This window comes from Scyliorhinus torazame, chromosome 11, assembly GCF_047496885.1.
Source record: "Scyliorhinus torazame isolate Kashiwa2021f chromosome 11, sScyTor2.1, whole genome shotgun sequence".
Taxonomy (NCBI): Eukaryota; Metazoa; Chordata; class Chondrichthyes; order Carcharhiniformes; family Scyliorhinidae; genus Scyliorhinus; species Scyliorhinus torazame.
Window position 1 is genome coordinate 228,353,676 of NC_092717.1, and position 16,389 is coordinate 228,370,064.

The 16,389-nt window shown below is 49.8% G+C and overlaps 1 protein-coding gene across 2 annotated transcripts in view; it reads right to left on the reverse strand.

The window, feature by feature from the left end:
• The window catches only part of LOC140385825 (metallophosphoesterase 1-like), a 145,384-nt gene that overhangs the window by 19,691 nt on the left and 109,304 nt on the right, over positions 1-16,389 (reverse strand). The window contains exon 7 of one of the 2 annotated variants that reach the window (XM_072468388.1): positions 14,404-14,526. The exons of the other annotated variant lie outside the window; for it this stretch is intronic. Within the exon in view, the coding sequence (XP_072324489.1) occupies positions 14,404-14,526 (123 nt within the window). The remainder of the gene's footprint in view (positions 1-14,403; positions 14,527-16,389) is intronic. 2 annotated transcript variants of the gene reach the window in all.

Consider the following 16,389-nt stretch of genomic DNA (forward strand, 5'->3'; position numbering starts at 1 on the left):
AGAGAATTTAAAAATTTCCGCGCTACGTCCTCCCTCACCTCTGCGCTGCCACGCTCCTGGGATTGGACTTCCAATGCAACCTCCAGAGCTTAACCTTTAAATTCAGCGGCCCTATACCCCCCTCATTGTCTGCAGCCTCGAGTACCTCAAGGCCGACCCGCCTTCCCGTTTTGCGAACCCCACCCTGGATTGCAAACCCGTCATACCAGGAGCAGACAGTACAGTGCCCAGGACCGGACCTTCATTAGGCAGAAGTCCACCGGCTACTGAAAGAAGGTATTATCGAGGCTAGCAACAGCCCCTGGAGAGCTCAAGTAGTGGTTGTAAAGACTGGGGAGAAGCACAGGATGATCATCGATTATAGTCAGACCATCAACAGGTATACGGAGCTCGATGAGTACCCTCTCCCCCGCATATCTGATTTGGTCAATCAGATTGCACAATACAAGGTGTTTTCCACGGTGGACCTCAAATCCGCCTACCACCAGCTCCCCATCCGCCCGGGCGGCCGCAAGTACACTGCATTCGAAGCAGATGGGCGGCTCTACCACTTCCTAAGGGTTCCCTTCGCTTTCACAAATGGAGTCTCGGTCTTCCAACGGGAGATGGACCGAATGGTTGATCGATACAGGCCACCTTTCCGTACCTCGACAACATCACCATTTGCGGCCACGACCAGCAGGACCATGACACCAACCTCCGCAAATTCCTCCATACAGCAAAAACCCTTAACTTAACCTACAACAAGGACAAATGCGTGTTCAACACCGACCGTCTAGCCATCCTCAGCTACATAGTGCATGATGGAGTGATAGGCCCAGATCCCGAACGCATGCGCCCCCTCATGGAGTTTCCCCTCCCCCACTGCTCCAAGGCTCTGAACGCTGCCTGGCATTTTTTTCATATTACACCCAGTGGGTCCTCAATTATGCGGACAAGGCCCGCCCACTAATCCAATCCTCGGTTATCCCCGTCGGCAGAGGCCCGCCAGGCCTTAAGCCGCATAAAGGCGGACATCGCAAAGGCCACGATGCATGCAATCGATGAATCCCTTCCCTTCCAAGTCGAGAGCGACACGTCCGACGTAGCTCTTGCGGCCGCCCTCAACCAAGCGGGCAGACCCGTGGCCTTCTTCTCACGCACACTCCATGCTTCAGAAATCCGTCATTCCTCCGTTGAAAAGGAGGCCCAGGCCATAGTAGAAGCTGTGCGGCATTGGAGGCATTACCTGGCCGGCAGGTGATTCACGTTCCTCACTGACCAACGGTCAGTAGCTTTCATGTTTGATAATGCACAACGGGGCAAGACAAAGAACGATAAGACCTTACGGTGGAGGATCGACTCTCCACCTACAACTATGAGATCTTGTATCGTCCCGGGAACCTAAACGAGCCTCCTGATGCCCTATCCCGCGGCACATGTGCCAACGCACAAGTGGACCGACTCCGGGCCCTCCATGAGGACCTCTGACACCCGGGGGTCACTAGATTCTTCCATTTTATCAAGACCCGCAACCTGCCCTACTCCCTCGCGGAGGTCAGGACCGCCACCAGGAACTGCCAAATCTGCGTGGAGTGCAAGTCGCACTTCTACAGGTCAGAGAAAGCGCACCTGATAAAGGCTTCCCGTCCCTTTGAACGCCTCAGTATGGACTTCAAAGGGCCCCTCTCCTCCACCGACCGCAACACGTACTTCCTGAACGTGATTGACGAGTACTCCCGGTTCCCATTCGCCATCCCCTGCCCCAACATGACCGCAGCCACCGCCATAAAACCCTCCACAGTATCTTTACCCTGTTCGATTTCTCCGCCTACATACACAGCGATAGGGGGTCCTCCTTCATGAACAACGAACTGCGTCAATTCCTGCTCAGCAAGGGCATCGCCTCGGGCAGGACGACCATATATAACCCCCGGGGAAACGGGCAGGTAGAGAGGGAGAATGGAACGGTCTGGAAGACCGTACTACTGGCCCTACGGTCCAGGAATCTCCCAGTCTCCCGCTGGCAGGAGGTCCTTCCCGATGCACTCCACTCCATCCGATCACTGCTGTGTACCATGACAAATTAAACACCTCATGAACGTCTCCTTGTCTTCCCTTGGAAGTCCTCCTCCGGGACCTCGCTCCCAACCTGGCTGGCAGCTCCTGGACCCATTCTGCTCCGCAAACACGTGGGTGCGCACAAGTCGGACCCATTGGTAGAGAGGGTCCACCTCCTTCACGCTAACCCGCAGTACATCTACGTGGCATACCCCGACGGCCACAGGATACAGTCTCCTATGGGATCTAGCGCCTGCTGGATCACAGAGGACGACCAGGGCCCCCGAACGACTAATTGCTTCATTCTGATATGTACATGTAAAATGAATACTGTAAATAGTTGTGACATGTAATAAGGCAAAACACTGTACCACCGACGGGTACCACCATAACCTCTACCACTATATGATGCGAGACCACCACCCCAGCCGGACTCTTTTTTTAACAGGGGGTGAATGTGGTAGTCGGTATTAGGGGTATTACGGTACCTAGGTTGAGGCTGTAAGGTCATTGGTGTGGAAGGTACCTGAGACAGGAAGATCATTGGTGAAGCCTGCCTGCTGGTTCTGCCCAGTAAGGCGGAGTATAAGAGTCTGTGTCTCCCTAGCAGCTGCATTCTATACCTGCGCTGCTGGGGGAAACATCTAGTCCAATAAAGCCTTCAATTGTCATCCAATCTCGCTTCTGGAGTCATTGATCGAGCATCACCCTCTTAAGGCGAACTTTATTTTCTCAAGACTGAGAAACCCAGCCATGTCACTAACCCAGGTCTCTACACTCGGGGGCTTCGAGTCCCTCCACATTAATAAGAGTCGTCTCCAGGCTACCAGGGAGGCAAAGGCCAAGACTTCGGCCTCTTTCGTCCCCTGAACTCCCGGCTCTTCCGACACTCCAAAGATTGCTACCTCTGGACTCGGCACCACCCGCGTTTTTAATACCTTGGACATTGCCTTAGCAAAACCCTGCCAAAACCCTCTAAGCTTCGGGCATGTCCAAAACATATGGACATGATTTGCTGGGCTTCCCGCGCACCTCGCACACCTGTCCTCTACCCCGAAAAACTTGCTCATCTGAGCCACTGTCATGTGTGCCCGGTAGACTACCTTAAATTGTATTAGGCTAAGCCTGGCACATGATGAGGATGTATTAACCTTGCTTAGGGCATCCACCCACAGACCCGCCTCTTTCTCTCTTCCTAGCTTGTCCACCCACTTGCCCTTAAGCTCCTCCACCCGAGTTTCCTCCGCCTCCGAAAGATCCACGTAAATAGCTGATACCTTCCCCTCTCCCTCCCAGGTACTGGAAACTACTCTGTCCTGTATCCCCCGTGGGGGCAGCAGCAGAAAGGCCGGAAACTGCTTTCTCAAGAAGTCTCGCACCTGCAAATACTTATACCCTTTCCCTGCTGGCGATTCAAATTTATCCTCCAAGGCTTTCCAGCTGGGGAAGCTCCCGTCTATAAATAGATCCCCCATCCTTCTAATTCCTGCCCTTTGCCATGTCCGGAATCCACCATCCAGCCCGTACAAACCGATGATTATTATAAATCGGGGTCCAAACCGATGCTCCCTCCACTCTCTTATATCTCCTCCACTGCCCCCAGATTCTCAGAGCCACCACCACCACCGGACTTGTGGAGTATCGGGGTCGGCGAGAACGGAAGAGGTGCCGTTATCAGTGCTCCCAAACTTGTGTATTTGCATGACGCCGCCTCCATCCGCTCCCACACCGACCCCTCCCCCACTACCCACTTCCTAATCATGGCTATATTAACCACTCAGCGGTAGTTGCAGAAATCCGGCGGCGCCAACCCACCCTTCCCCCGACTGCGCTCCAGCAACACTTTCTTCACTCGCGGGGTTTTACCCGCCCACACAAAGCCTAAAATCACCTTATTCACCCGCTTGAAAATGGCCCTTGGGATGAAGATGGGGAGGCACTGAAAGACAAACAGGAATCTGGGGAGGACCGTCAGTTTCACGGTCTGTACCCTCCCGGCCAGTGATAGCGGGAGCATGTCCCATCTCTTAAAGTCCCATTTCATTTGTACTACCAGCCGGGGTAGGTTTAACTTGTGCAGTGCCTCCAATTCCCGGGCCACCTGGATTCTGAAATACCAAAAGCTCCTTCCTACCATTCTAAGCGACAGCTCTCCCAGTCTCTTCTCCTGCCCTTTTGCCTGGATCGCAAACATCTCGCTTTTCCCCTTGTACAATTTATACCCTGAAAAATTGCCAAACTCCCCCAGGATTTGCATTACTTCCCCCATCCCCTCCAACGGGTCTGAAAAATACAAGAACAGATCATCTGCGTAAAGCGAGACCCGGTGCTCCACCCCTCCCTGAACCAGCCCTTTCCAGTTCCTATAAGGGGCTCTTAACACCATGACCAATGGCTCTATGGCCAGAGCAAACAGTAACGGGGATAGGGGGCACTTGATAGAGGTTTATAAGATGATCAGGGGAATAGATCGAGTAGACAGTCAGAGACTTTTTCCCCGGGTGGAACAAACCATTACAGGGGGACATAAATTTAAGGTGAAAGGTGGAAGATATAGGAGGGATATCAGAGGTAGGTTCTTTACCCAGAGAGTAGTGGGGGCATGGAATGCACTGCCTGTGGAAATAGTTGAGTCGGAAACATTAGGGACCTTCAAGCAGCTATTGGATAGGTACATGGATTACGGTAAAATGATATAGTGTAGATTTATTTGTTCTTAAGGGCAGCATGGTAGCATTGTGGATAGCACAATTGCTTCATAGCTCCAGGGTCCCAGGTTCGATTCCGGCTTGGGTCACTGTCTGTGCGGAGTCTGCACGTCCTCCCCGTGTCTGCGTGGGTTTTCTCCGGGTGCTCCGGTTTCCTCCCACAGTCCAAAGATGTGCAGGTTAGGTGAATTGGCCAATGATAAATTGCCCTTAGTGTCCAAAATTGCCCTTGGTGTTGGGTGGAGGTGTTGAGTTTGGGTAGGGTACTCTTTCCAAGAGCTGGTGCAGACTCAAAGGGCCGAATGGCCTCCTTCTGCACTGTAAATTCAATGATAATCTATGATTAATCGAGGACAAAGGTTCGGCACAACATCGTGGGCCGAAGGGCCTGTTCTGTGCTGTATTTTCTATGTTCTATGTCCCTCGGTGTAGTTTAAAATACCCCGACTTCAGCCGGTTCATACGCACACTCGCCACTGGTGTCTGATAGAGCAACCGCACCCAGTCAATAAAGCCCTCACCAAACCCAAACCTTCCCAGCGCCTCCCACAGGTAATTCCACTCCACCTGATCAAAATTCCGCATCCATCGCAACCACCACCTCCACCTCCCTTCCTTCCGAGGGCATCATAATAACATTTAAATGCTTTCGAACATTGGCCTTGAGTCGCCTGCCCTTTCCAAATCCCGTCTGGTATTCCCCTAACACCCCCGGGACACAATCCTCTATCCTTGTGGCCAGTATCTTAGCCAGCAGTTTGGCGTCCACATTCAGCAGAGAAATTGATCCGTATTGCTCCGGATCCTTCTCCCATTTCAGGATCAGTGAAATCGAGGCCTGTGACATTGTTGGGGGGAGGACTCCCTTCTCTCTTGCTTCATTCAATGTCCTCATCAGCAGTGGGCTCAATATCTCTGAAAACTTCTTATAGAATTCCCCGGGGCCTTGCCCGACTGCATGCCCTCCAGCCCCTCGATTATTTCCTCAATCTCAATTGGGGCTCCCAGCCCTTCCACCAGATCTTCATCAACCCTCGGGAACCTCAACTGATCCAAAAACTGCCTCAACCCCTCCACCCCCGCCGGGGGTACCGACTCATATAATTTACTGTAAAAGTCCTTAAACAGCTCATTCACCCCCACTGGGTCAAGGACAGTATTCCCGCCTCTACTCTTTACTCTTCCTATCTCCCTGGCCACCTCCCTTTTTCTGAGCTGGTGCGCTAACATTCTGCTTGCCTGTTCCCCGTACTCGTAAATCGCCCCCCTTGCCTTCCTCAACTGTTCTACCACTTTCCCTGAGTGGGTGGGTCAACAGCCCAAACTCCACCTGTAACCTCCGCCACTCCCTAGTAGCCCCGCGTCCGGGGCCTCCGAGTATCTCCTGTCCACCTGGAGTATCTCCTCCATTAACCTATCCCTCTCAGTCCGTTCCGCCTTTTCTCTATGGGCCCGTATCGTGATTAATTCCCCTCTGACCACTGCCTTCAAAGCTTCCCAAACCGTCGTTGCAGAGACCTCCTCCATATCATTTGTTTCCAGGTAGTTCTGGATGGACTTGTTAACCCGGCACAGATCGCTTTGTCCGCTAACAACCCCACATCCTGTCTCCACAGCGGGCGTTGTCCTCTCTCCACACTAACCCGTAGATCCACCCAATGTGGGGCATGATCCAACACTGCGATTGCCGAGTACTCAGTATCCACCACCCCCGGTATTAGCGCCCTGCTCAGAACAAAAATGTCAATGCGAGAGTATACCTTGTGGACATGGGAGAAACAAGAAAACTCCCTCGCCTTTGGCGGTGCAAACCTCCATGGGTCTACTCCCCCCATCTGTTCCATAAACTCCTTCAATCCCTTTGCCGCGGCCGGCCTCCTCCCTGTCTTGGATTTTGACCGGTCCAATTCCTGGATCAATGACTGTGTTAAAATCTCCTCCCATAATCAGGTTATGTGACTCTAAGTCTGGGATCTTACCTAACACCCGCCTCATAAATTCCACATCGTCCCAATTCGGAGCATATATGTTCATTTTTAAAAATATATATTTATTAAAGTTTTTTAACACAATCTTTCTCCCTTACAAACAATAACCACCCCCACCCCACTTGTAACAAAAAAAACCGAGAAATCGGGCAGAGCAAGATATATACATGGCAAACTGATATATTTACACAGCTTTGTACATTGGCCCTCACCCGTACGTGCCAGTTTCCCCAACCCTTCATGTTATCTCTTGCTCATCCACCCTCCCAGGCAGTTCCCCCTTCCCCCCCCCCCGACCTCCCTCCCCCCTCCCAGGACGTCCCCCTCCAGCCCCCCCCCCCCCCCCCCCAAGGTTACTGCTGCTGACCAACCTTCCTCTAACGCTCCGCGAGATAGTCTAGGAACGGTTGCCACCGCCTGTAGAACCCCAGGGAGCATATATGTTCACGAGTACTACCCGAACCTCCTCCAGCTTCCTACTCACCATTATGTACCTACCCCCCCTTGTCTGACACAATTCTCCCTGCCTCGAATGCCACTCATTTATTGATCAAGATCGCTACCCCCTGGTCTTTGAGTCCAGCCCTGAGTGGAATACTTGGCCAACCCACCCCTTCCTCAATCTCGTCTGGTCTATAACCTTTAGGTGTGTCTCTTGTAACATTGTGTTCAGCCCCCTCAAATGCGCAAACACGCGAGCCCTCTTGACCGGCCCATTCAACCCTCTAACATTCCATGTAATCAGCCTGGTCAGGGGGCTTCCCACCCCCCCACCCTGCCAACTAGCCATCATCCTTTTTAGGCCAGGCTCCAGCTCGTGCCCCCGGCCTCCTCTAGAACCCCCCCCCCCCCTCGGGCATTCACTGTCCCCGACCTCTCATCTGTCCCCTAGTAGCAGTTCCTCCCCTGTCAGCAAAGTAGTTCCCTCCCCCTCTCCCTCCCCTCCTAGCAACAGCACTAGAAACCCAACCCCCCATATCAAGCTCCAGCTTAACACCTGCCCGCACATGACACCAAGCAGTCTGTCTCGCCATTGTTCTCTCCCCTCTCTCCCCACTTAGACAAACATTTTCAAAGCATCCCATGCCCCAGTAAACAAACATCAGAAAAAACAGTGCAAAAACAACCACAGAAGAAGAAAAAACACCCCAGAAACCACACCCCCTCTAACCAGCTCCCTGTAAGACGGAGTTAACTTTAGCCATCCAAACAGCCCCTTATTACACATAACACTACTTATACAGCCCAACACAACAAATCGCCACCACAGTACTCTCCAAGGCTTCAGTGTCTTTTAGTTCACCTCCAGTCTTTTTTCTTTGATAAAAATCCATACATCGTTCGGACTGCAAAGTAGAAGTCCCGTTCCTCATGTGTGACCCACAGACGGGCTGGGTACAACACCCCGAACTTCACCCCATTCTTAAAGAGGGCTGTTTTTGCCTGTTTAAACCCAGCTCGCCTCTTGGCCAAATCTGCGCCCAGGTCCTGATAAATCCGCAGCTCATAATTCTCCCACGTGCTGCTCCGTTCTTTCTTGGCCCGCCGCAGAACATGTTCCTTGTCTAGGAATCGTGTAAACGTACCACCATCGCCCTCGGCGGCTCATTCGCTCGGGGGGAACAAACTTTCTTGACTCATCTTCCAGCTCAAGCTGCTGGTACACATGGCTTAAATCCAATTTGGTGCATTTGAGGCATCTTGCCAACCTGCCATATATTTCTGCTATCCTGAGCTAGGGGTAGGATATTTATCTACTTTAGCCTGTTCACCGGCATTTTGTAATCACCTCAGATACAAACTATGTGGCCCGGCTTCAACACTGGCACGATAGGTGCTGCCCATTCTTAAAACTGTACTGGAGTAATTACCCCCAGGTCTTCCAGACACTTCAACTTCACCTCTACTTTTTGGTGTAGAGCACTGGCCTGGCCCAAAATCATTTTGGTATTGCTTCCAACTCTATGTAGATCTTTGCTTTCACTGCTTTTATACACCCCAACTCTCTGAAAAAGTTGTATTTACAGAGAAGTTTCTAGAAAACCCCAGCCAAGATGCTGAAATTTCTAGCTAATTTAGCTGGATTTTCTTCAGTCAATCCTGCTCCCTGAGGCTTGGCCTTTTTCCCATCATAATGATTAAAGGTAGTTGGGCGGATTGCTGTTGGTACGATACTGATTTGCAATTTGTCCTCAATATCTTCAATGGCCCCCCCCTCCCCCCCCTCAATATGGGTGGCTAAGGTGGCCGATATAGTGCTGAGATTTACACGCTGCAGTCCCACCTGCAGACACTTAAATGTTTGCTCACCTACTACTGTGGCAACCGCCCCTGTATCAACCTCCATCTTAAATGGACAGTGTTGGCAACAAGGGCAATCCCAATGGGGGGTATATTATCTAATCTCACCATGATGAGTTTATATACTTCAAACATGTCTTCAGGGTCTTCCTCAAGCTGGTTCACTGGAGTTGCCGACTATTCTTTTGGGGGAACTTGTAGTCAACCTCGAACTCTGCATCTGGCTTGTAGATGGTCTTTCTTATTGCACCTGAAACAGTTGAATTCTTTACACATGCATCTGTCTTTGGAATGTTCTCCCCCACGACAGTAACAAGCCTCTAACCCTTGCGACTGCGGGCACTTTTCTTCTTCTCTGGCTCCGTTGACCCTCAATCCGGGAACTTTGAGCGGCCGCCGCTTCCCGTCTTAACTGATTCACTTCGCTTTGCACGCCCTGCAATTCAAAAGCGCTCTCTTCAACACTTTCAGTCACTTAAGCCAACTCAGCCGCTTTGTCCAAGGATATATTGGTTTCTGCCAGCAACGTCTTCTGAATATTTAAGTTGCTGATCCCACAAACCAACCAGTCTCACAGCAAGTCGCTGAGAGACGTACCAAATTCACAATGGTCAGACATCTGTTGAAGTCTGGCAACAATAGCAGATACCGTTTCTCCAGGACCTGTAATAGCTGTGTGAAGTTTAGAGCACTGCATATTAATGGAGGGTCGGGGGTTGTAATAGACCCTCATTAACTGCACCAACTGATCAAAGGACTTGGAGTCAGGAGCCTCTGGAGATGTTAAACTTTGCACGAGGTTGTATGTGTCTGGGCTGTAAACTATAAGTAATATAGCTTTCTGTTTCTCTTCTGCTTCTTCATTGGCAGGGAAAAGGCATTGCAGCCTTTCGACATATTGGGCCCAACTTTCAACCTCTGAAACAAATGGATCAATTTTTCAGATTAATGGCATCGTTGTTCGACTGCTGACAATCTTTTACCTTTTCAGGACTCTGGGAGACCACTCTTCCCTCCTTACAATTTTCAACAGCTTTCCTTCAATTCATCGTCAATGTTGGACTGCGAGGCAAAGCGACGAGGCAGCGTTCAATCGTAACGGTGATTTATTTAACAAAGAAGAACTTTATATTCAGAACCTCAGCAGGTCTACTTCCCTCAACTCCCAAGATTACTCTTTATATACCCCAAAAGCCAGGTCTCAGCCTAGCCAGCCGAAAGGTTGAGGTTCACACGCTCCATCCCCATAGGCTCCAGTTGGGTCACATGGCCCGCGAACGATTGCCCCTTAAAGGGGCCACACTACCACAGGAAATGAAAATGAAATGAAAATCGCTTACTGTCGCAAGTAGGCTTCAAATGAAGTTACTGTGAAAAGCCCCAGTCGCCACATTCCGGCGCCTGTTCTGGGAGGCTGGTACGGGAGAGGTCGGGATTGTTCTCCTCAAAGAGAAGAAGGGTATGAGAGGTTTTTAAAATCATGAGGGAGCTGGACAGAGGAGAGAGAGAGAAACTGTTCCCATTTGGCAAAGGATTGAGCGCAGGAGAGCACAGATTCAAAAGCGACTTGCAAAAGGAGCAAATCAGACGTGATTTAAAAAAAACCTTTTCACACAGAGGTTTGGGTCTGGAATGCACTGACTGGAAGCGTAGCGGAGGCAGGTTCAATTGAGGCATTGAAGAGGGCGTTAGAAACAATGTGTAGGGGTTCGGGGAATGGCACTAAGTCATGATGCTTGGAGAGCTGGAGCGTCATTCTCCGACCCCCCGCCGGGTCGAAGAATGGCCGTAGGCCGCCGTGAATCCCGCCCCCGCCCCCGCCGAAGTCTCCGGTACCGGAGATTGGGCGGGGGCGGGAATCGGGCCGCGCCGGTTGGCGGGACCCCCCGCTGGATTCTCCGGCCCAGATGGGCCGAAGTCCCGCCCAGAAATTGCCTGTCCTGCCGGCGTAAATCAAACCTGGTATTTACCGGCGGGACCAGGCGGCGTGGGCGGGCTCCGGGGTCCTGGGGGGGGCGCGGGGCGATCTGACCCCGGGGGTGCCCCCACGGTGGCCTGGCCCGCGATTGGGGCCCACCGATCCGCGGGCGGGCCTGTGCCGTGGGGGCACTCTTTCCCTTCCGCCTCCGCTACGGCCTCCACCATGGCGGAGGCGGAAGAGACTCTCCCCACTGCGCATGCGCGGGAAACTTACTGTGGCCGCTGACGCTCCCGCGCATGCGCCGCATTTCCGTGCCAGCTGGCGGGGCAACAAACGCCATTTCCGCCAGCTGGCGGGGCGGAAATCCCTCCGGCGTCGGCCTAGCCCCTCAATGTTGGGGCTAGGCCGCCAAAGATGCGGAGCATTCCGCACCTTTGGGCCGGCGCGATGCCCGTCTGATTGGCGCCAGTCGGCGGACATCGCGCCCTTGGGGGAGAATTTCGCCCCTGGTGCAATACGAGGGTCTGAATGACCTCCTTCTGCATTGTTACAATTCTGTCATTCTGGTATTCTATGTAAGACCACTCAACAAATGCGAGCATCATTCTTGTAGCCAACTTCACAAACATTCAAGCAAAACTCCCGCAAGATCAATCAGCTGGACTGGGCACTGGATGGTCTAAAACCAGCTCCCTCGCCAGGTCCTGTTTTTGCAACTCTCAAGTGGCTAATGTTCTGGGGAGGACAAAGAAAATGCTACAAATATTCTCAAACTCTCCTTGAAGCATTAATGACTGGGAGAAGCGTGCACCAATCATTCAAATTGGTGGCAATTCGTCCCGTCAAGCTGCATCACACTTCCAGTCCGCACACCATTGACGAGGCAGAGCAAGAGCAAAGGAAGGAAACCCTGCCACCAGGGGTCGTATCGGCTCAACACTCCAGAAACAAACGGGTAGGTGGAAGGGAAAGAAGAGTATGGACATAACCAGCCACTTGAGATTATGGGGTTGTTTACATTCGTAAATGAGCTATTTGATAGACTGACTTTTCAAATCTGCTTATCAGTTGACCAAGGAATTACTTTTAAAGTCATCTCGCCAACTTGAGTCCTTAGGCCTTTGGTGACTGCTACAGTTAAAGACCAGCATCCATCAGAACTGATTTACAACATTGAACTGCCTGTCAAACTTTACTTCTGCTATTGTTAAATAATTCTGTCTATCAATGATCTGCTACTCAATTGCTCGATAACTCTAACTGCACTGCGTGACTTGTGGCCTGGGCTCTTTCTGAAAGATCGACAAGAAGTTATGGGGAGGCGGTGGCACAGTGGTATTGTCACTGGACTCCAGAGTAATCCAGAGACCCAGAGTAACTGGGGATCCAGGTTCAAATCCCTCCACTGCAGATGGTGAAATTTGAATTCAACAAAAATCTGGAATTAAAAATCTAATGATGACCATGAATCGATTGTCGTAAAAACCCATCTGGTTCACTAATGTCCTTTAGGGAAGGAAATCTGCCAACCTTACCTGGCCTGGCCTACATGTGACTCCAGACCCACACAAATGTGGTTGGCTCTTAACTGCCCGCTCAAGGGCAATTAGGGATGGGCAATAAATGCTGGCCCAGCCAGCGACGCCCACATCCCATGAACGAATATTTTTTAAAAAGAACGCGAGTTCACCGAAAGGAGCCTAACTGATTGAAGCTAATTTAAATGTGGCAGAGTTTGGGCAGCTAAATCAGGCATTATTCATACTTAGAAACCTACACAGAGGGGTAAAACTCTTGGCAGTTCTTCAGTGAGGAATTAAGGGATGAAATAAAGGATTTGTCTGGCTCTTTGACACAGCTTTCTTACATACAGCTGGTAGGAATGGGAGAGGAGAGATACAGAGATACAGATACCAAACTGTATTCACAAAAAAAAGTGTATGTATCCTTCTTGTTTACTTCCTTTGTTCTTATTTCTTTTATTGTTTTGGTGTGTAGACCTAGAATCGGAATGTGCCTTTCAGCAGAAGTCGTTAAAACAACCTGCTAGCCAGGACACTGTGTTCCCAGGTTTTGTATTTTGGAAAGGAGAAGCCAGGCTCCTCGGCACCGAGTGGATCTCAAGATCCAGCTTTGGTGGGATTCAGTTCAATTTGTTAACTGGCAACCGGTGGAATGGCCAGGGACAGTGTTCTGCCTGACAACAGTCAATGATTGGTTCCTGCATGGTGATTTCAGAGAGAACTGGGCAGAATTGTTTACCTTGGAAGTGAAAGAATGGTCTCTCTCTCTATCCTGCTTGCTAAAGTGAAATAACCGCTCTAATGTCCTGACAGCAGTGAGTGCAGGAGCCATCCTTTGCTGTGAACCTGAAATGATGTTGAGTCTGCAGAAAAGCCAGACAACCTTGCCGGAGAAAACCATCTCAAGCTTAGAAGGAAGAAGTACCAAAACAAAAGCCTTGAGCTTCAGAAAGACACTGACTGGACATCATCCCAGGGCATCAAAGATTCTTATCCTTTATTTGTATTAATATTTTCTTTTATTTTCCATCACCCTTTCCCCTCTGTGTTTGTTTATGTATGTAGAAAATGGGGGTAGTTGGGAAGGGGGGATTGGGAAAGGGGTGTTAGATAGTTAGTTACATTTTCTGTTCAATTGATTATAATACTTACATAATAAAAGATTACTTGTGTTAAAGTTACAAACCTGGTGACTATCGTTTATTTGGGCTCAACCAAGGACCTTGAGTATTTTAAATAAAATTTAATTTCACCTGTTTTGCGACTTCAGGTGAAGTGGGGCTGAAATTGTGTCTCTGCCTATATATACTGTGATTGTGAACCTGCCTCCACTTCACTTGATGAAGGAGTAGCTCTCCGGAAGCTTGTGATTTAAAATAAACCTGTTGGACTTTAACCTGGTATTGAGAGACTTCTTACTGTGCCCACCCCAGTCCAGCGCTGGCATCTCCACATCATTAGGACATCCAAACGCATTTAATAACCAGTTACCTTTGTGATGCTGTTGGTTGAGAGACAAACATTGGTCAGCAGGTCTCTGTCACTCTTCTTCTGGAATGTTTAATATCTACTAAAGAGACTGACACACCCTGAGTTTAATGTCTCATCTGGAAGACACCACATCTGGCAGTGAAGCACTCCTGCAATGCTGTACAGAGAGTACCACGTTCAACTGTGGCTGAAATCTCAGAAGTGGGACCTCCACCCACAACCTCCTACCTCTGAGGGCAGAGTGCGACCCATTGAAATTTGGCCTTCTCACGAATATAGCACTAACTGTAGAAACTGCTCTACTTCCAGCTTATCCAATTGAACAGCATTCAATGGGCTGTGCCACCCTGCTTGCTCCTTGTAAAATGTGGTGTTACCAAACAGACTTGCCCACAACACCTGTGCCGAACATCAGTCATTGCATTTCTTACCTTTTTGGATGCTTCAAGAGACAGTGTGTCGTACTTCTCCCGAAATAGCAGCTTCTTTTCCTCAGCAGAGGCAGAATCCTCACCTGTACACTCCGCATCGCTGACACGGTATAGAGGATAATGCTGGAACAGTCAAGTGCAAACAGACAAACTATTAATACAACAACTGTGTGAGAAGGATCCGGTACGCTAGTGGTTAATCTGGGGCTGAGTACACTACCGGCCGCCAGAGATGCAAGGTGGCAACTGACTTTGCCCAGCAGTGCAGAGCGAGGTACTAATATGTAAGGCCATACCAGGGAGTGCTCTCCATACCTGTACCCTCTACTGTAAATGTATACAGGCTGAGCATCTCTTTTCCGAAATTCGGAAAGATCGCTTAATGGTGTGTACGCAGTACGGACCAGAGGTAGGTCAACACACACACACACACACACACACCAAGATCAGAATCCTTTGATGGCCCAGTGGGATCAAATAGAGTTACGTTCTGCCACCGGTCTTTGATGTGTACTTTGTTATGCTGCTGCCATCTACAGAGGGTGTCTACTGACAAACTACAATTGACGGAAAGCTGATCAGCCTTACTCAATGAAATCCAAGACAAAAGTGCTCCAAGTCTTCATCAGAATTGTTCTTTGCTAACATTGCACCAGTAGCATTTCATACTATATAAAGAGCAAGAGGGTAGACAAGGAGAAGGCTACTTGCTTTCAAACAACCGCGCAACCTCAAACAGACCATTGTTTGCAGCAAACTACCGACCCTTCAGGAGAACAGCGACCACGACACCACACAACCCTGCCATGACAACCTCTGCAAGACGTACCAGATCATCGACATGGGTACCACCATTACACGTGAGAACACCACCCTCCTGTTACGCAGTCCATACTTGTGCGATTCGGCCAACGCTGTCTACCTCATACGCTGCAGGAAAGGATGTCCCGAGGTGTGGTACATTGGCGAGACCATGTAGACGCTGCGACAATGGATGAACGGACATCGCGCGACAATCGCCAGGCAGGAATATTCCCTTCCAGTCGGGGAACACTTCAGCAGTCAAGGGCATTCAGCCTCTGATCTTCGGGTAAGTGTTCTCCAAGGCGGCTTTCAGGACATGCGACAATGCAGAATCGCCGACCAGAAATTGATAGCCAAGTTCTGCACACATGAGTACAGCCTCAACCAGGACCTTGGATTCATGCCGCATTACATTCACCCCCAACCATCTGGCCTGGGCTTGCAAAATCCTACCAACTGTCCTGGCTTGAGATAATTCACACCTCTTTAACTTGTGATTATCCCTCTCTCCAGTCGCACCGTCTGGACATGTAAAGACTTAATTACCTTCAAAGACTGGCATTCAAAGTATCATCTTGCAACATTGAATTTGTCTATATATGTGGTTGTGGAACCCACCTCTTCATTCACCTGAGGAAGGAGCTGTGCTCCGAAAGCAAGTGATTCGAAACAAACCTGCTGGACTTTAACCTGGTTGTTGTAAGACATTTTACTGTTGTCATGGGAGTGTCCCTTTAAGAAAGGTTTTTGTCTTATCACATGGCTTCAGTGATGTCATTGTGTGGGTGAAGCTGGGCTGTGGCTCTGTGAGTTTTTACTTTCGCTTTCACATTTGGCTGCTGTGGATTCAGACAGTATTTTGGCCTGTCTCTCTATTTTCAATTTTAAAGGGTTATTCCAATGATTATAGTTACCTGCTGTTTTGGTAAAAAGGGGTTTTTGGTTTATGAGATCTTGTTACTGAATTGGAACAGTTAAGGGGGAATTTGTTAAGGGTTAGACATAGATTACTGTAGCTGGGTGGGTATTTATGTTTGAAGTTGATAAAAATTCTTGTTGTATGTGTTTATATAAATGTCAGCTAAATTCTTAGAATAAAGCTTGTTTCTTTTGATTAAAAGCGCCGAAGAAGTCTATTAAATAACACATGAAAGGCAGGCCCTTCTACTCACCCTAGCCAAA